The following is a 20,417-nucleotide window of genomic DNA, read 5'->3' as shown; positions in this document are numbered from 1 at the left end:
TTCTCTTGTTCCCCCAGGGTCCTCCCGGCCCCAGAGGGCGGCCTGGCCCCCCGGTAGGTAACTGAGTGCTAGGTGCATCTTGGACTCCTGGGGGGTTCCTTTGAAGGAGACTCAAGGCTTCACCGGCAGACTAAGCCTTGACCCTGAACCCCACAGGGTTCACATGCTTCTTGTAGCCCACAAACTCCTAGGAGAGTATAGGGCATCCCCCAAACAAACATTCACTTTTGCCTACATGGGGTAACGCCTAGGGGCCAGGCCTCCAGAAAAGCATAGACCAGCCCAGTGGGGCCCACCAAGCCTTCGGGAGAGCAGAGGCCAGCTTGGCAGGTCCTGCATACTTTGATGGCCTCCCCAGTCTCCTGACACCCTCCCAGATTCCAGCACACTGTCCCTGTCATTTGACTGACCCGCTGTCTTCTTTTGCAGGGTCCTCCAGGGGGTCCTATCCAATTGGTAAGTTGGAAACATTCTCTTTTGCCTACTTGGGGTAAGGCCTAAGGGGTTTGGGGGATGAGGCCGCTGGCCCTCTCTGGCCCTGGTGGCTAGAGCCCTAAGCTGGGTCTAGGGACGCCCATGTCCTTTTGTCACCATACTGGAGACTTGGACCCAGAAGCAACAGAAAGGGCCCTGGGCCAGGAGGCAGGAAACCTAAGTTTTTGATGTGCCCCGACTGAATCCGGGAAGATGCTCCAGCCACTGGGTTCGTGGCCCTATCTGTGTACTCCATACACGTGGGCTGATTGCAAGGGTCTGTACATCTCAGATTCTGAATCCAAAGAGAGTTGGGGCCGGGCGCGGTGGCTCATGCCTGTAATCCCAGCACTATGGGAGGCCGAGGCGAGCAGATCACCTGAGGTCAGGAGTTCGAGACCAGCCTGACCAACATGGTGAAACCCCGTCTCTACTAAAAATACCTAAGTAGTCAGGTGTGGTGGATGGCACCTGCAATCCCAGCTACAGGAGAGGCTGAGGCAGGAGACTCGCTTGAACCCGGGAGGAGGAGGCTGCAGTGAGCCAAGATCAAGCCACTGCACTCCAGCCTGGGAAACAGACCAAGACTCCGTCTCAAAAAGAAACAAACAAAAAAACAAAGAGAGTCGGGCCAAGGGGCAGATTGGGGCTCCTGCATTCTTCCCTGTTGGCCGCTGTGGCCCTGTCTGAGAGCATGACTCCTCCCAAGCCCTGTGACGAGTTCATCCGCATTTTACTATTGCACGGTGGCTACATGACTATTACCATCAGGCCCCGACAGCGTCCCGGGGCATGGCCTCGAGGAAAGACTGAATGGCCCAGGAGCCCATGAACCATGCGTCACTCAGAACCTCCGCTCTCCTCATGCCTGCTCTCACTGCCCCTCCCTCTGCACCGTCCTCAAAGAGAGTGACAGCCCTGGCCTCTCCTCTGCAGCCTTCCCTTGTCCTTCTCATCAGTAAGAAAGCCAGGGAAAGGAAAGTGAAAAGATCCAGGAAAAACAGAAAATAAGAGGATTTTGCATTTTTTGAATAATCACTACTAATGCTAATTGAGTGCTTGCTCAATGCCAGACAGGTGTTTTTCTTTTCTTTTTTTTTTTTTTTTTTTTTTTTTTTGAGACGCAGTCTTGCTCTGTCTCCCAGGCTGGAGTGCAATGGCACGATCTCGTCTCACTGCAACCTCCTCCTCCCAGGTTCAAGCAATTCTCCTGCCTCAGCCTCCTGAATAGCTGGGATTATAGGCATGCACCACCATGCCCAGCTAACTTTTGTATTTTTAGTAGAGATGGGGTTTCACCATGTTGGCCAGGCTGGTTTTGAACTCCTGACCTCAAGCCATCCACCCGCCTCGGCCTCCCAAAGTGCTGGGATTACAGGCGTGAGCCACTGTGCCCGGGCTACAGGTGCTTTTCATGTATTCACTCATGTGTTCCTTTCAGCAATTCTTATGAGGGAGTTTTATTATCAGGTCCATTTTCAAGATGAAAGAACTGAGGAAAAGAGTTAAGCAGCTTTCCCCAGATTATGCAGTTAGTAAGTGGCAGGTCTGGGATTTGACCCTGAGGAGTAGCCCCAGAGTCCCCGGTTCTGGACCCCAGGCCTCAGCTTTTGCTGTTTTCATGGCAAGACCACAGCTATGTCTCTGCCAAGCCCGGTGGTAGGGTTGGGGGTGCAAAGTTATATTAGACCATTAAAGTGCGAGCCAAAGGAGAAACACGGGGACTGGGGGCATAGAGAAAGGGGGCCTCCCTCTTCTTAGTCCGGAGTCAGAAGCTTCGGGAGAGGCTTCCCATCGCAACTGACATCTATAGGATGAGTCCAGGGCAGGTTTTCTGAGATACAGTGCAACTGACATTTGCATAATTATTAGCTGTGAGTGACTGTCCTGGAGGATGTTTAGCAGAATTCCTGGCCTCTAACCATGAGATGCAAGTAGTACCCCCTCCCCCAGCTTGAACAACCAAACTGTCTCCAGGTATTGCCAAATATCCCCTGGGGGGCATCGTTGCCTCTCCTTGAGAACCACTGGTATAGGAGATAGCCAGATGGTGCATTGAAGGGAGGGAGAAGTCCTCCAGGCAATGAGAACAGCATGTGCAAAGGCCCCACGGCTAGATGGAGCATGGCATTTAGGAACTTAGAAGTACTATAGTGCAGCTGGTGCCAGAGCACATCTGAGGGAGAGGAAAGAGACATGGCTCAAGACCACAGTGTTCAAACTGGGTCTTATAACCATGTTGAGGAGTTTGAACTTAATCCTGAGGGCAATGGGGAGCTATTAGTACCTAGGGAAAGGGAATGGCAGGGTCGGCTTTGACTGTCTGCAAAGAGAGGAAGGACCGAGAGTTCTGCAGAGGGCATATGACTTGGCCAAGATCCTGCCAGGGAATGTGGCCCTGGGGCTCCTGCTTGATGGGTGTGCAGAACCCTGGGGGGCCACAATACATACCCTGTCTTTTCCTTGCCCAGCAACAAGATGATCTTGGGGCAGCTTTCCAGACGTGGATGGACACCAGTGGAGCACTCAGGCCAGAGGTATCTCCAGGGTCTCTCCCCATGTGGGATCCCTTCCTGGGAGAAACGCAAATAGATAATGGCTCACGTGTGGTCAGTGCCTTCCATGTGGCCTGCATGGAGCATTTCAGAGTCCTGGTCTTGGTGGCATCTCGCATCCACAAATGGGGGTTTGTACTGAGGCTCAGAATGGGCAGTGAGTCCAAGGTCCCATGGCCAGTGCAGGCAGAGCAAGGCCAGAAACGGCCTGAGCCCTTGAGCTTTTTCCGGAGGCCTCTCAGAGTCTCCAAGCTCTTGCTGGCTGGAGTCAGGGGGAGAAGCTTGCCTGGGCCCAGAGCCTACAGCAGCTTCCCAGGGCTCACCCCCATGTTTGTTCAGGAGTAAGAAGCTCATGGTTAGCCCATGGGGCTCTGCTAAGAACCTGGCCTGTGGTCAACTAAGCTCTAAGACTCCAGGCTGAGAAGGGAGTCCCATGTCCTCTAGTCCAGCCTCGGTCAGGAGCCCCCTTTGCGGCCTTGCCTCCTTCACATGATGGGGAACTTGCTGCCCCCAGCGCAAACCTCCTATGAACATTTCTGTTTGTTCCCTGTGCTGGATGCTGAGACAGATGGATGGCCAGTCACAGCCTTGACTTTCAGAGGGCCACAGTCTAGGGTGGAGGACAGCATGGATGAGCCCCTTACCATCCGTCCGGGGAGGTCAGTGGAAAGAGAGGGGGACGCTCAGGATCCAGTGTGGCTGGAGAAGGGAAGCATTTCCTTCCATCCCTAGAGGCCAGTGATGCCCCACAGGAGAGGGCTGACCTGCAACATCCTTAACATGATGAAGGAAAGTGGCTCCGTTTATCAAGCACCTCCTACCCACTCTGCATTGGCGGTAGAATAGAGGCTTATTTCTCGTGCACATAAAAGTTAATTGGCTTGTTGATGAGAGACCTTGGCTACCTGCCAGGGGCTCTGCCCTCTTCCTCTCCCACACGTGGCCCCCAAGGTCACTCCACACCAGGGGGAGGCACCACCAAGGAAAGAGAGTGTAGAGAATTGTGCAGGAGGGTCTCTGGGCCAGGCCTCTATGGGGCTGGCATCGCTCCACTTCCATCCTGTTGGCTAGAGCACAAATAAGGCTGAAGATGTAGTCTGTCCAGGCAGAAGAAATGGATTGGGTGAGCGGCTGCTAGTCTCTGACACACATTCACACATGCGTGCACACACATACACACACACACGTGACCTCCACCACCCCCAGAGGAAGGAGTGTTTATTTAGCTCTGATTTGTAGCTCTGGAAACTGAGGCTTAAGGGAGAATTCTGGCCAGGGTAACCCTGAATGTCCGGCTGTTTAGCATCCGTGGTCCCCTCCTGCCCCCTAGTGGAGATCTGCTCCTTCTCTGAGCTGAAGTCCTCCTCCCAGCACTTGTGCCTGCTGGCCCCAGTCCCGTCTCCTGGTGCCTCACAGAGACCCTGGCTCCCACCCTAGGGGAGCCCAGTGGAGGCTGTGTGACCCCCAAGTCATCTCCCCCCAGCATCTCCCCTTCCTCCACAGACTGCAGATAGAGATTGGGGGCCGCTGCCGAGTGTCCCACGCACCCTCGCCTACCTCATTCACGGGGCTCTGCCTGTCCCATATCAGAGAACATGGTCCGATCCTGAGCTCTTTTCAAGCCTCTGAGCCATCGTGATAGCCTTTCCTCCTGCACTTTGTCCCTGGCCCGTTTTCTTATCTGCAAAATAAAGAGAAACCCAACCCGTGCTCTAGCCATGACCGTGGAACCGAAGTATCTCCCAGGTCGTGAGAACCTGGGGCTGTGGAGGATAGACCAGGACCCTAAGGTCCCAATGGCCACCCTCTCCTCGTGACAGGGTTACAGCTATCCGGACCGGCTGGTGCTGGACCAGGGAGGAGAGATCTTTAAAACCTTACACTACCTCAGCAACCTCATCCAGAGCATTAAGACGCCCCTGGGCACCAAAGAGAACCCCGCCCGGGTCTGCAGGGACCTCATGGACTGTGAGCAGAAGATGGTGGATGGTGAGAAGGCTTCCTGCCGGGGGTGGGTGCGCCTGGCGGTGGGGAGCTGGGGCCGGTGGAGTATTTGATTTCCGCCGCATTTTGGCTGAGTTTTTGTCGTCAGCAAGACAGATACACTGGCAGTCATTTATTCACTCAGCAGTCACAGAGCCTCACAATATACCAAGATCTGCATGCTGGGGATGGCCATTTCAGTGCAAAGAGACAAGAGCTCTGGCAGAAAAAGCCCCTGAGGCTGCAAGAGTCCCCACCCCCGGGGCCCATCCTGTTACAGGCTCCCAGGTGAGCCGGGATTTTCCCCCTTTCTGAGCATGAGGACTCTACTCTCTCATCTGTGAGCTGATGTGGTGCTGTGAAGGACAAGCTGTGGAGCCAGACAGACCTGAGTTCCAATGTCAGTCCTGCCTCAGACTTGCTCTGTGAGCTGGGGCAAGCCATGGCCCCTATGCCGAGCTGCCCTTGCCTCCTCTGCACAGGCAGCTGGGACTAGATGGCCAGTTGTTCCACTCTTGAGCTGCAAAGGTTTTGGCTTCCTGAGAAGCCCAGTGGGGAAGCCAGATGTAAGCAGCAGCACTGGCTGATGATGGGGTGGAAGACCTGACTCCTACCCTCCCCTGGCAGGCCCTAGGAGGAGCCCTAGGCCTCGAAGAATCCATTCAACTAGCTGATCCCCCAATCCCTTATGCAAGTGGCCCAGCCTCTCTCAATGTCAGTTGTCTCCTCTGTAAAATGGATACATCCCAGTAGCAACATAGGCAAGTACTTAGCCATGTGACCCCCCTCCGGGGGCTCTGCCAGTTGTGAGTTCTGCCCAGAAGGTTTCCTTCCATCTTGGTTGGAGGAATCCCTTTTCTGCCCACCCACCTTGACTTCATGCTCACCTGGGGCTCGGCAGGTCACAAGATGCAGGGTCCATCTGCAGAACCAAGGTATGGGCTCATCCTCCAGATACATACATCACCTCCATCCTACGCTGCCTGCAGGTACGTACTGGGTGGATCCAAACCTTGGCTGCTCATCTGACACCATCGAGGTCTCCTGCAACTTCACGCATGGTGGACAGACGTGTCTCAAGCCCATCACAGCCTCCAAGGTACCCATCAGCTCCCACACTGCCCCCCAGGCTGTCTGTCTCTATCCCCAGCCTGCCCTGGGCCACAACCAACCCGGGTTCTGTTCTGAGCTGTGCCTGTCTTACTGCATGCTCTTGGGAAAGTTATCGCCTCCTTCTGAGACTCAGTTTCCTTATCTATAAATGGGGAGTGAGTAGGACTAATTTGTAACCACAAACCCTCTCGAGTCATATGATGCTGATGATTCTTTCTTCAAATAGAATCTTCTGCCTAATATCTAAAGCAGAGCAGTTGGCCAAGCTGGCCTGGCTTGTGGAACCATGAATCATCAGTGTGAAATAAAAGAGAAAACTAGTGTGATGCTCATCTGAAGCATGTTGCTTGAATTGTGTATGCAAATACTTAACTCATGTTCAATGCCTGCGTACCACGTGCCTCTTTCTGAGTTGAGCATTTTAGGTGGTACAGGGCCACTCAACAACAAACCAAGGCAGGTGGCAGCGTGAGACCTGACAGCTCCCTCACCCAGGGATCCTCAGTGGATTGTGGGTCTGTAGTTCCACTAAGCCTTCTAAATTTGGGGGCAATTTATGCCACAGTGAGAAGCTGCTCTGACTGCAGGGGAAAGGAACCCTCCCATTTCATCAGCCACATCCCCTGGGAGATGCTTTGTGCTGACTGGGTCAGACTGGCACTTTGAGAATCTCTAGGAGAGGCAGCCAGCTAGTCGCCAGGTCTTTGTTGGGTCCCTGTCATGTGCCAGGCCCTGAGCCAGGACAGGGAGGTCGGACTCGAAACTCCCCTGCGGCCAGAGCTCACAGTCCAGCAGGGACTTGGTGACCTCCACAGGCCCTCTTCCCTGGTGACTCAAAGGTTTTGGGATCACGCAGCAAACCTGCCTAGCAGAGGGGTGAGGCTGAAGTTGGTGCCTGGGTTGGCGGCATGAATGCCCAACTGGGTCACCTTTCCCATCAGAAACAATGGCAGGGAGAGGCCCTGGCTCTGTGTGGGAAAGCGCTGAACCCATAAATCCTGCCCTGTTGTTTGTTTGTTCTCAGGTCTGCCATTTCCGGCAGCACCCCATTCCACCTCACAGGGATCTTGGGACTTAGGAAGGGTCTCGAAAGCACCTCTCATTTCCTCTGCACTCCATGAGCCTCTCAGTCTTGGGCAAAACCCTCTCCCTCGCTGAGCCCCTGGATCCTAGCTCAGCCCAAAGACCCCCCCATACAGTAGTGGAGTGGATCAGATGACACCAAGACCTTTGAAGCGCTGGCTCTGGAGTCAGGCAGGCCCTTCCTGCTTATGCAGCCAAGAACCTGTGAGAGCAGCTCACGCAGACCTCAGTTTCCCTGTCTATCAAGTGGGCACACGTCTGGGAGCATATCAGGAAATGCTTGCCAGGAAGGGGCCTATCCCTGTTCCCTCCATAGAGAGCCAGGGAACTCTCAGTGTAGGGGGTGTGGGGGGCAGCCTGAGCCACTCACTGCCATTGCTTCTCTACAGGTCGAGTTTGCCATCAGCCGGGTCCAGATGAATTTCCTGCACCTGCTAAGCTCTGAGGTGACCCAGCACATCACCATCCACTGCCTTAACATGACCGTGTGGCAGGAGGGCACTGGGCAGACCCCAGCCAAGCAGGCCGTGCGCTTCCGGGCCTGGAACGGACAGATATTTGAAGCTGGGGGTCAGTTCCGGCCCGAGGTGTCCATGGATGGCTGCAAGGTAACTCTCAGAGCCCCTCCTAGGCCCCTCCTGTGGGGACAACTGGAAAAACACTTGTTTGGAAAAATGTGTTTCTATTATAAGATTATATCTAACATTTTAATACTATGATATATTAATGTGATAGGTATAATTTTATCTTTGTGAAATATAACAGTTTTCTAAAATCGTTTTTACTCACTTTCCTCTCTGGGAAGCTCTGAGGGGAGGTCTGGGCTGGTAAAAATTCTTCGGGCTAGTAGATGTTGTACTTACTTGCAAGGCTCTTTCACAGAAGATGATATGTTTCTTCTTCCTGCTCCCACCCTAGTCAGGCTAATTTCTTCTCATTATATTTTTTGGTCATTTTCAAATGCCCTAAACAGGGTGGGTTGTCAGGGGAAGGGAAGACAGAAAGTTGAGAAAAGGCAAAAATCAGTTTTATAAGACTAAACAAAACTAATAATACTACACAGTGTTCATGAGGATGTGGGGAAACTAACAATCTTGCATGAAGCTGTTGGAAGAAAATAAATTGGTAGAGCCTTTCTGGATAGCAGCTCTAATATATATCCCAAACCTTAGAAATGTACTTATTTTGGGGGGAGCTAAGCTATAAAGACACAAAGGCATAAGAATGGTACAACAGAATTTGAGGACTTGGGGAAAAGGATGGGACAGGGGTAAGGGATAAAAGACTACACATTGGGTACCATGTACACTAAAGAACTTATTCATGTAACCAAACCCCACCTGTTCCCCAAAAACTTATTGAAAAAATAAATTAAAAAAATATATATATATGAGATGTACTTGTTTTTTGGTCTAGCAATTCTAGAACAATCCTTCTAGAATTTGTTCTAGGGAAACAATTAAGAATGCGCACAAAGGTTTAGTTACAGTGATGTTAAAGACAACATTACTTATAAGAAGAAAAAGAGTGGAAGTAATCTAAATGTGCCATATAGGTCATTGCCACAGTGAAATACGGTATAGCCATTAAAAATTGTGAGGAAAGATGGAAGGGAAAATGCTCATGATGTATGATGAGAATCACGATGGATGTACATGTGCACTTTTCCTTCCACCTTCAGGTCCAAGATGGCCGCTGGCATCAGACACTCTTCACCTTCCGGACCCAAGACCCCCAACAGCTGCCCATCATCAGTGTGGACAACCTCCCTCCTGCCTCATCAGGGAAGCAGTACCGCCTGGAAGTTGGACCTGCGTGCTTCCTCTGACCTCTGACCTCTTGGCCCCTCTAGGCCGCATGGAGGAGGGAAGAGGAAGAGGCAAGGGGAGGGCACTGAGGGGCAGATGGCTCCAGGAGAGGCAGCTCCCCTGCCCAAGGGTCCTTGGGCAGACCCCAGCTGTTGTCTGCCCAGTAGAAGTGGGTGGGGGTAGGAGGAGATAGGGTGTCCTTGGGAACAATGGATCCCAGCTTAGCCCCAAAGACCAACCAAAGAGCCAGCCAGAGTAAGCTGGACCTGCAACCCGCCTGAGCCCCATGGCAGCCACCCCGTTCCCTCCCCAGCTTCCTGCCCAAAGAGCCCCACATTCAAGCCAACTTGAGGGAAGGGGGCGTCTCGTCAGCTGGTCCCTGCTAGGGAGCTATTGATGTGCAATATTAGAAAGGAGACATGAAAAAAGGAGAAAAGGAAAGACAGAATATATATATATTATTTAAACAAACAAAAAGAAGGTGTGTTACTATTATTTTTTTTTCACCCAGGAAAGAGGTGAGAGGATGGGAAGGAGCAGCCAGGCGTGGGAAGCGGCGAGATCCTCGGGCTGGGGGTGCCCACGTGTGCTACCTCCCACTGTGAAATCGCTGGTGCTCGCAATTGTCTCTCATAGTGTATGTGATTTTTTTAAGGAAAAAAAAAACCCTATTTAAGATTCTGACGGTGCTACCATTATTTTGCCACAGACTTTGAAGAAACTTTTGGATGTGGGGCATCATCCGCATCTTTCTCTCTCCTCCAAATGACAAAGTTTGGGGAATTTTTTAATTTTCCTAGCATTGCCCTTATGCTCATCAGGTAATCTGCTAAGGAGGAAAAAAGAAAAGAAAAAAGGAAAAAAAAAAAAAGCAAAACAAAAACAAAAAAAAAAACCCTACCAGAAACCAGAATTAGAGAGATTTACCTTGTAACGACTTATGGACTTTGAAATGTCTGTCCTTTTAAGGCAGCAGGGAGGCCTGGGTGCGAAGCATGTTGGCTTGGCCCTTCACGGTCCTGGAGGGAGGTGAGGCTGGCCTTGGAAGGCATGCCCTGGAGAGGTCTTGGGTGAAGACTTGACCTTGAAGAAACCAATCACAAAAGCGGCGTTGGGTCAGGGCTAGCCTTAGAGGTGAAGCATCAACATGGAACCATCTCAGGAAGCCGCATCGCCTCTTCCGAGGTCCTCACTTCCAGGAGCCTGTCCTTGCAAGATGCAATCATCGTTCCTGCTTTTTCATTGTCATTAAATTCTGTAGAAACCCATTGTCATTAGCTCCAAGTGTAAATTTGGGTCAAGGAGACAGAATAATAATGGGAATCTCAGAGTTCGAAACCATAGTGACATTCAGCGTCCTCTGAATTGTGCTACATCAGCGAACAAGTCGGCCCTTGAATTGGATTTTGAGGTTATTTTAACCATGGAATTATTTGTATAGAAGGGGAAAATGTATGTGAAAGTCTCTATTTGTGTATTTCTCTCCTAAAGTTGTGTGTCTTTGGGAATTGGATTTGATTTTCATTATTTAATACCTCACTTTGGCCCGTCTCCCCTCCCGACACCTCTGTATCCTCGCCCTGCTGCCCCAGCCTGGACGCTCTGCGTGGAAGTGCATGTTTGTAGCAGCTCAGGCCTCATCTCAGCGCTCAGATCCCTCCTGCCGCCAGAATCCACTGGCCTCTGTCTCATTCTTGGATTTTCCTGCTGTCTTCGTTTATGTCTCTGTCCACATGTCAGTGTATTAAAACCCCAATGGGTTCCGTTTCTCCTTTTCCCCTCTGGATTTTAAATAAATATTTAAAACTGAGGCAATGGAATGACATGCCTGTGGTCCTGTGCTGCTTCTCAAAGCCCAGGGGGGCAGTTTCTGGCTGGGCTGGGACAGGCAGTGGGAGGAGATGCTCAGAGGATGTCCTCCTTACGCTGTAACAAATACCACAAACTTGGTGGCTTCAAACAACACAGAATGGTCTCTCTCGCAGTTCTGGAGGCCAGAAGTTCACACAGGCAAAGAAGTGTTGGCAGGGCCACGCTCCCTCCAAAGCCTCGGGAGGATCTGTCCTTGCCTCTTCCCGCTCCTGGTAGCCCCAGTCATTCCTTGGCTTGCAGCTGCAGCACTTCGGTCTATGTCCCTGTGGTGACACGTGTTCTGATGTGTCTCTCTGCCCCATCTTCTCTTTATGACGACCCCAGTCATACTGGATTAGAGCCCACCCTCATGACCCCACCTTAACTTACTTTCATCTGCAAAGGTCTTGTCTCCAAATGAGGTCACATTCACTGGTGCACGGGGTTAGGACTTCAACATATCCTTCTGGGGGGACACGATTCAACTCCTAACACACAGGGAGGAGGTACACTGAGGTTAACGTGAGCATTTGTTTTTATTATGATTGTGGTTAATTACACATAACATAAAATTTGCCACTGATATAGTACATTCAGAATGGTGTGCAACGTCACCATGACCTAATTTCGTATTATTTTCATCACCCCTAAAGGAAACCTGTACCCATTTTAGCAGTCCCACCCTCCCCCAACCCCTGGAAAATCACCAACCTGCTTTCTGTGTCCACGGCTCTGCCTGCTCCAGACATTTTATATTACACTGGTGCCAAAGTACTTGCGGTTCAACCTAATACAAGTGGAATCATACAGTATGTGGCCTTTTGTGACCCTGGCCTCTTTCACTCAGCGTGATGTTTTCAAGATTCATCTGTGTCGTAACATGTATCAGTACTTCATTCTTTTTATGGTTGAATGTACTCCATTGTATGGATAAACCACATTTTGTCTACCTACTCATAAGCTGATGGATAGTTGAGCCAAATTGGTGGACATTTGGGCTGTTTCTACCTTTGGCTATTGTGAATAATGCTTCAAAAGGAGTGATCCCTGCCTGTCACATTCTTGAGAGAAGTCACAATAGTACCTGCCACGGAAGAAGTGAGTGGGTGTGAGTCTGGGAGATGGGGTTGCCAGACTTAAAAAATAAAAATATAGGATGCCCAGATGAATTTGAATTTCAGATAAACAATAGCTATTTTTTAGTACAAGTATGCTCCATGCAATTTTGAGGATATGCTTATGCTAAAAATCTTTTTATTTGTTATTTCTCTGAAATTTATACGTATCTGAGTATCCTGGCCTGGAGCCCACATTTCCTGACCCTTGTTTCAGATCTCTTTCTTCCTCGGCTTGTTCCTCCTTCCCTGGGACAATGAATGAATCAGAACTTTTCTGCCCTTCTCATTGAGGAGAAAGAACACATCACTAACAGTTGAGTTTATACCCAGGATTTTATATTTTAAAAACTTGCAGCCTGGTGTGGTGGCTCACGCCTGTAATTCCAGCACTTTGGGAGGCCAAGGCGGGTGTATCAAGAAGTCAGGAGATCGAGACCATCCTGGCTAACACAGTGAAACCCCGTCTCTACTAAAAATACAAAAAAAAAACAGCTGGGTGTGGTGGTGGGTGCCTGTAGTCCCAGCTACCCAGGAGGCTGAGGCAGGAGAATGGTGTGAACCTGGCAGGCGGAGCTTGCAGTGAGCTGAGATCGCACCACTGCCCTCCATATTAGGGATTTATTATATGAAACTGGCTCGTGCAATGATGGAAGCTGATGAACCTTAAGGCTGCTGGCAGCTTTGAGACCCAGGAAAACCCGATGGTTCAGTTCAAGTCCAAAGGCAGGGAAAAAACCTGTCCCAGCTTGAAGGCAGTCAGGCAGAAGGAATTTGCTCGTACTCAGCCTGTTTGTTCTATTCAGGCCTTCAGCTGATTGGATGAAGCCCACCCACATTGGGGAGGGCCATCTGCTTTACTCAGTCTCCCATGGGATTACCCAAATGTTAATCCCATCCAAAAACACCTTCACAGACACACCCAGAATAGTGTTTGGCCAACTATCTGGGCACCCTGTGGCCCAGTCAAGGTGATACATAAAATTAACCATCACACTCCTCAAGCTGAGGTTGAAAGAGAAGGAATAGAAGTGAGCCAGATGGGGAAGGGCACTTGGGGGAGAGGGAACAGCGCCTGCCAAGGCCCAGAGGTAAAGGTAGCACTGTGCATTTGGGAACGGTAAGTGGTCCCATGTGGGGCTACAGGAAAGGGTGAGGAGGCCCGCGGTATGGAGCTGGGAACATGACAAGTCACAGGTTTGCACAGATGAGCAGAGGTCTGAGTTGGCAAGTTGGGTTTGACTGCCATGGGGCCCTGGAGCAGAGCCACCCAGGAGGCAGCTGCCTGCACTGTGAGGAAAGGAGAGAGGTCTGCACTGCACTCGGAGCTCTGGAGGCATCAGCAGCATCTGCTAGGCCTGGAAGACATGGGTAGAGATTGAAAAAGCCAGCAAGAAGGGCCAGAGGGGGAAAGCAAGAGGAGCAATGTTAGAACTGTGACATGACTCTCGGCCTGGTCTCCAATCCCAGGTGGGCCAGTGAGGATGCTGGAGCTGGGCCAGCTCATCCCTAGCAGGGGCAGATAGGAGGTTGTTGGGGACAGAAAGAAACTTTTCCTAAACTGGCAGTACCCCCAGTTCCCAATCTCCTGTTGCACAACTGAGTGTCAGGAAACAGCCAGGTGGACTTCCCAGACTGGGCCAACTCCAGGGGAAAGCCCAGGCCAGCCTGTGTTTGCCCTGTTCACAATGAATCAAACCCTAGCTATGGTCACAACCCATAATGGCCAGCAGCCCAGGATTGGAAAAGTGAGGAAAAGAAGAGCGAGAAAAGGAGAGGCTGGCAGGCAGATTTCAGTCCCTGACTGGGACATGGCCCTAGGTAGGTCATTCTTTCTCTCTAGGCCACAGTTTCTCTCTCTGCAAAATGGGGCTGATATGCTCTGCCTTTCTGCCAGCCACAGAAAGGACTATTGTTCAATAATAGTAGAGTGAACAGGATGAAATAGAATAATATCCAATGCTTTTGGACCTGCAAAACCCAGTTTCATATGGTTCAACCCAAGAATAGCACCATTCAGAAGAATAATGGCTACAATTTCTTGTGCATGGACGGCACACCAGGTGGCATGCTCGGTGCGATCTCGTGCGCATGTGCATGTGATCCCACATTTTCATCTCATGCACAATCTGGTGGGACACATGTTGTAACCCTGGCTTTTCAGATGAGGAAACTGAAGTTCAAAGAGGTTACTTAAGTTGCCCAAGATCACAAAACAGGATTTGAACTTGAGAAAATCTTTTTGGGTCTTTCCTCAGCCCAGACACAGAGTTCCCCACGAGGACAATTTGCTCGGCCTATGTATTCTCATGTGGAAGCAGGTCACAAGTTGGTCGTACACAGACCTTGGCTCTGGCCTTGATGAAGAAGGGTGGAATGTGACTTTTTCAGGAAATGAAGTGTTTCAAACAGGTGCATTTCCCTGATGACCTCCAGCTTACCTGCTGTGTGACCTTTCCTATGCTGCCTCAGCTCTCTGGGCCACTTTTTTCCTCATCTATATAATGGGGGGAATGTCCTATTTTCTTGAGCCCAGGATAGACATGTTTTCACGTTTTGATATCTTTAAAAGTGAGATGTAGCTTGCAATCACTGAAGTACATATACAATGCAGGAGTCTTTCTTCCCTCCCCACCCCAGCTTGTCTGGGGGATGGTTAAACTGATGGTGATAGTTATTATAATCAGAAGACCCTTAGGAGCAAATTTATTTTATTTAACAAGCATTTTATGGGTGTGGTAGCTCATGCCTGTAAACCCAGCACTTTGGGAGGCTGAAGTGAGAGGAGCACTTGAGCCCAGGAGTTCAAGACCAGCCTGGGCAACATAGTGAGCCCTCCCATCCCTACCAAAAAATTTTAAAAACTTTAAAAAACCAAGCATTACAACTATGTACCAATTTAATCTTCATAACAACCCAATGAAGTAGGTACCACTATTATTCTCATTTTACAGGCAGAGATACTGAGGCACAGAGAAGTTCAGCAACTTGCGCTTCACCACCAGCCCATACTGCCTGCCATGAGGCCTTTTCTCTCTCTTTTGTTCCTGCCTAACTTCTCTTGACATCCTGCCAGGGCCAGATGGAGGATAGGGCCAGACAAGCTAGAAAGGACTACTTAAAGCCTCAGTCTTTAGAGGCATTCAAGCATACCTGAAATGTTAGGAGATGGAGAAAATTGTACTGTGGTAGGGTAGGTGCCGGATGAGCTTGGAGGAATTACTTGGATAGTCTCAGGTGGAGAGTGAGACCCCCAAGGGGCAGCCTGAAGGACAGTGAGGACGCTGAAGACCACTTACTCCCGCCGAGGAGAGGCACTCGGAAGCGCCTCTGCACGGCATTCACGGTGCACAGCTCCGCTTTGAATGGCAGTAGCTCTCCTTATTCACCCTTCCCCTATGCAGGCTGCGCCTGGGATCTCTACACTCCAGCAGATGGAGACCCCAGACCATTGGCCTAAGTGCCTGAATGTTATAAATCAAAAGTATTTTAAATGAAGCTGACATGTTTACATTTAAGTTTTAGAAATTTAATTAATTATCCCAGCACTTTGGGAGGCCAAGGTGGGCGAATCACAAGGTCAGGAGATCAAGACCATCCTGGCTAACCTGGTGAAACCCCGTCTCTACTAAAAAAATACAAAAAAAATTAGCCAGGCATGGTGGCGGGCGCCTGTAGTCCCAGCTACTCAGGAGGCTGAGGCAGGAGACTGGCGTGAACCTGGGAGGTGGAGCTTGCAGTGAGCTGAAATTGCGCCACTGCACTCCAGCCTGGGCAACAGAGCGAGACTCCGTCTCGAAAAAAAAAAAAAAAGAAATTTAATTAATTAAATCGTGTCCAAAAGATTTGTACAACTAAAAATTATTCACGAGGCTAGCATGCAGCCTCTACATGCCCATGTCAAGAACCAGATTCAAATGGCCTGATGCAGTGACTCACACCTGTAATCTCAGCACTTTGGGAGGTCGAGGCAGGCAGATCATTTGAGGTCAGGAGTTTGACACGAGCCTGGCCAACATGATGAAACCCTGTCCGTATTAAAAATACAAAAATTAGCCAGGTGTGGTGGCGGGCACCAGTAATCCCAGTTATTCAGGAGGCTGAGGCAGGAGAATTGCTTGAACCTGGGAGATAGAGGTTGCAGTAAGCCAAGATTGTGCCACTGCACTCCAGCCTGGGTGATAGAGCCAGACTCTGTCTCAAAAAAATAAAAACAAAAAGAACTAGATTCAGGCTGTATGTGGGCACCATCTACAGACATCAGACACATACATTTAGGAGTAATAATGATGCAATATTACCAAATGTTTCTCAGCAACCACATGCAACTGTTGCAAGTACTGTTAATTTCTAACTCAGGAGGATCTCTCTAACCACACCTCGCAAGAAAATAGACTTTCTGTTTCTGGCAAAACGAGTTTTTTTGTTGGCATTTATGCTGAAAGGGAAGAGTTAAAATGTTAATTTGTCTTTTTTCTTACCTCTAAGTTCAAGTTCACTCAAATCCTCTCTTGAAGCAGCGTCTGTCTCCTATGTCTGCAGTGGCATCATCCGTGAAGTATCAGGACACTTGACTTGTTGTTTTCAGAGTCGAGTGCCACATGTAGAGATTGTTTCCTGGGGCCTGAACAGTGCTGGTTGTGAAAGAGAATAATTAGTGATGTGGGTCCCACTGTGCCGGTACCAGGCACCAGATCCCAAAGGACAGAGGTGCTTATCTGTTATTTAATAAACTGTTGTGTGTGTGTGGGTGTGTGGGTGGGTGTGATATGTGGGGCCCTCTAAATCCTTGGGCCCCAACAGTCCAGGTCTAATGGTGGTGCTGTCCCCACACAATGCTCAGCTTCTCCTCAAAATACATGGTATCTGGGCTGGGTGCGGTGGCTCACGCCTGTAATCCCAGCACTTTGGAAGGCCAAGGTGGGTGGATCACCTGAGGTCAGGAGTTCAAGATCAGCCTGGCCAACATGGCGAAACCCTGACCCTACCAAAAATACAAAGAAAAAAAAATTAGCCAGGTGTGGTAGTGACACCTGTAATCCCAGTTACTCGGGAGGCTGGATAGGAGAATTGCTGGAACTCGGGAGGCGAAGGCTGCAGTGAATTGAGATCGTGCCACTGCACTCCAGCCTGGGAGACAGAGTGAAACCTTGTCTCAAATAGATTAGATAGATAGATGATAGATAGATAGATAGATAGATGATAGATAGAGATAGATGATAGATGATAGATATAGAGATAGAGATAGATGATAGATAGATAGATAGATGATAGATAGATAGATGTTAGATACATAAATGGTATCTAGAGTCTGTCCCCATCATCTCACCCCTGGACCACTGCATCAGCTCCAACTGATTTCTCAGGTTTAATCTCCTATCCTAGCCCTCCCCATTCTTCCCATTCAGACAGAGCGATCTTTCTGAAAAACCAATCTGGTTATGCCTTTCCAACCCCTTTTAAAATCTTTCCATTTCTCTCCAACACCTCCTAAGTCTAGCGAACCCCTCAGCCTGGCTTCCATGCCCTGCAGGCTCCATCTCCTGCCAACCTCTTCAACATAAAGTCTGGCCACTCTGACTTATCACGTGCTCCAGCTGCACAGACCTTCAGCTCCCTGATACACCCACTCTCTCACCTGCTCTCTTCCCTCTTGATAACCCCAATCATTGTTTCAAGCCTCAAATTAGAGCAATGCAAATTCAAAAAACAAACCAAGCTGGCAAAAACACAAAAAAGAAAGGAAAAAAAAAAGGGACATTTCTGTTCTGACAAGGATGGGGATAAGGAGACTCACTTGTGCATTGCCAAACTGACATTCAAAATCCTTAGTGTTTTTGGATTTGTTTTGCTTGGGAGCAGGGTTTTTAAAACATCGGCTTTCTTGAGGTTGAATAAATAAAAGAAAATGCACACATTTTAGCTTTACTGTTCAATTAGTTTTTACAACTATAGGTGTGTTTAATGGCCACTACAATGACAACCTGGATAGTTGTCATCCACTTCAGTGTTCTCTCATACGCTTTTGCAGTCAAATTGCCCTCTTTTGCCCTTGGCAACCACTGATCTGATTTCTAAAATTATAGATTTGTTTGGGCTGTTCTAGAACACAACCGTACAGTATATAAGCTCCTTTATATCTGGCTTCTTTTGTTCAGCATAGTGTTTTTGAGATTCATCCATGGTGTTATATGTATCAGTAGCTTAACTATTTTTATTGTTAAGTAATATTCCTTTGTAAGAAAATCCCACATTTTTATTTACCATTTTCTTGTTGATGGGCATCTGGATTGTTTCTTTCTTTTTTTGTTTTTTTGTTTTTTTTAGACAGAGTCTTGCTCTGTCGCCAGGCTGGAGTGCAGTGGCATGATCTTGGCTCACTGCAACCTCCGCCTCCCAGGTTCAAGCGATTCTCCTGCCTCAGCCTCCTGAGTAGCTGGGACTACAGGTGCCCGCCACCACGCCCGGCTAATTTTTGTATTTTTAGTAGAGACGGAGTTTCTCCATGTTGGCCAGACTGGTCTCAATCTCTTGACCTCGTGATCCGCCCACCTCGGCCTCCCAAAGTGCTGGGATTACAGGCGTAAGCCATGGCGCCCCGCCCTTGGATTATTTCTAATTTTGGCTATTTTGAGCAATGCTGTTATGCACATTAATATGTAAGACTTTGTGCATAGCACGTGGTTTCCTTTCCCTTGGATACTATGGTAATTTTAAAAGGGAAATTGGCTGCTCTCTGACACTTATCATCAGAGGAAAAATCACAATATGAAATGCTGTTAGATAGGCTGGGAGCGGTGGCTCACGCCTATAATCCAGCACTTTGGGAGGCTGAGGCAGGAGGATCACTTGAGGCCAGAAGTTCAAGACCAGTCTGGGCAACATAGTGAGACTCTGTCTCTACAATTTTTTGTTTTTTAAATTTAATTAGCCAAGTGTGGTGGTGCGTGCCTGTAGTCCTAGCTACTCCAGAGGCTGAGGTGGGAGGATTGCTTGAGCCCAGGAGTTTGAGGCTGCAGTTGAGCTATGATTCACATCACTGCACTCCAACTTGAAGAGCCTGAAAAAAAAAAAGTGCTGTAGACATAAAGGACATGACTAAGTAGGTTAGAATATAGTAAGCAGGCCAGGCGCAGTGGCTCATGCCTGTAATCCCAGTACTCTGGGGGGCCAAGGTGGGCAGATCGCTTAAGCTCAGGAGTTCAAGACCAGCCTGGGCAACATGATGAGACCCCATCTCTGCAAAAGTACAAAAAATTAGCCAGGTGTGGTGGCACGCACCTGTGGTCCTAGCTACTTGGGAGGCTGAGCTGGGAGGATCTCTTGAGTCTGAGAAGCAGAGGTTGCAGTGGGCCAAGATCCCGCCACTACACTCCTGCCTGGGCGACAGAGTGAGATGCCATTTCAGAACAAAAACAAAAACAAAAAAAGAATAGAGTAAGTGAATGAAAAGTTGTGCATCCATTACACTTTTATTATTTATTTTTGAGACAGTGTCTCTTGCTCCGTCATACAGGCTGAAGTGTAGTGGCAAAATCACAGCTTACTGCAGGTTTGAACTCCTGAGCTTAAGCAATCCTCCAGCCTCAGACTCCAGAGTAGCTAGGCTTACGGGCACATGGCACCAGACCTGGCTAATTTTTTTTTTTTTCTTGAGATGGAGTCTTATTCTGTCACCCAGGCTGGAGTGCAGTGGTGCCATCTCGGCTCACTGCAAGCTCCGCCTCCCAGGTTCACGCCATTCTCCCGCCTCAGCCTCCCTAGTAGCTGGGACTATAGGTGCCTGCCACCACGCCCGGCTAATTTTGTTTTTGTATTTTTAATAGAGACAGGGTTTCACCCTGTTAGCCAGGATGGTCTCGATCTCCTGACCTAGTGATCCGCCCGCCTCAGCCTCCCAAAGTGCTGGGATTACAGGCGTGAGCCACCGCGCCTGGCCAACCTGGCTAATTTTTAAATATTTTTGTGTAAAGATAGGGTCTCACTATGTTGCCCAGGCTAGTCTTGAACTCCAGGCCTCAGGTGATTCTCCCATCTTGGCTCCATTAAGCTTTTAACTACAACTACAATGAAATATGAAAAAGTATTCAGAATGAAATGAATAAGAATGCAAAATTATAATCATACCATAAGAATATTTTCTGAGTAATCTCAGCACTTTGGGAGGCCGAGACGGGTGAATTACCTAAGGTCGGGAGTTCGAGACCAGCCTGGCCAACACGGAGAAACCCCATCTCTACTGAAAATAACAACAACAACAAAAAAATTAGCTGGGCGTTGTGGAGGGCACCAGTAATCCCAGCGACTCAGGAGGCTGAGGCAGGAGAATCACTTGAACCCAGGAGGCAGAGGTTGCAGTGAGCCGAGATCGAGCCATTGCACTCCAGCCTGGCGGACAAGAGTGAAACTCCGTATCAAAAAAAAAAAAAAAAAAA

At 49.3% G+C, this 20,417-nt stretch overlaps 1 protein-coding gene and 2 long non-coding RNA genes across 10 annotated transcripts in view; 1 reads left to right on the top strand and 2 right to left on the bottom strand.

Annotated features, from left to right (window-relative positions):
* Positions 1–10,826, top strand: part of COL27A1 (collagen type XXVII alpha 1 chain) — a 158,221-nt gene extending 147,395 nt beyond the window's left edge. For all 8 annotated transcript variants that reach the window (XM_055271342.2, XM_063636822.1, XM_063636823.1 and 5 more), the window contains 7 exons: positions 18–53; positions 430–456; positions 2,946–3,011; positions 4,850–5,018; positions 6,002–6,111; positions 7,598–7,816; positions 8,890–10,826. In XM_055271342.2, the coding sequence (XP_055127317.1) occupies positions 18–53; positions 430–456; positions 2,946–3,011; positions 4,850–5,018; positions 6,002–6,111; positions 7,598–7,816; positions 8,890–9,036 (774 nt within the window). In that variant the 3' untranslated portion in view covers positions 9,037–10,826. The remainder of the gene's footprint in view (positions 1–17; positions 54–429; positions 457–2,945; positions 3,012–4,849; positions 5,019–6,001; positions 6,112–7,597; positions 7,817–8,889) is intronic.
* Positions 1,792–8,174, bottom strand: LOC134736285 (uncharacterized). The gene is made up of 3 exons (XR_010120197.1): positions 8,072–8,174; positions 4,587–4,710; positions 1,792–4,096 (listed from the first exon to the last, which is right to left on the bottom strand). It is a non-coding gene; the product is annotated as an uncharacterized lncRNA (long non-coding RNA).
* On the bottom strand, positions 10,486–19,898 carry LOC129478986 (uncharacterized). Its single transcript, XR_008656531.2, has 4 exons — positions 19,264–19,898; positions 16,464–16,616; positions 11,258–11,355; positions 10,486–11,151 (listed from the first exon to the last, which is right to left on the bottom strand). It is a non-coding gene; the product is annotated as an uncharacterized lncRNA (long non-coding RNA).
* Positions 19,899–20,417: the final 519 nt, after the last annotated feature.

The sequence above is a fragment of the Symphalangus syndactylus genome, chromosome 3, assembly GCF_028878055.3.
Source record: "Symphalangus syndactylus isolate Jambi chromosome 3, NHGRI_mSymSyn1-v2.1_pri, whole genome shotgun sequence".
Classification (NCBI taxonomy): Eukaryota; Metazoa; Chordata; class Mammalia; order Primates; family Hylobatidae; genus Symphalangus; species Symphalangus syndactylus.
The sequence above is the reverse complement of the archived record's forward strand: the minus strand, read 5'-3'. Positions and strand labels throughout refer to the sequence as shown.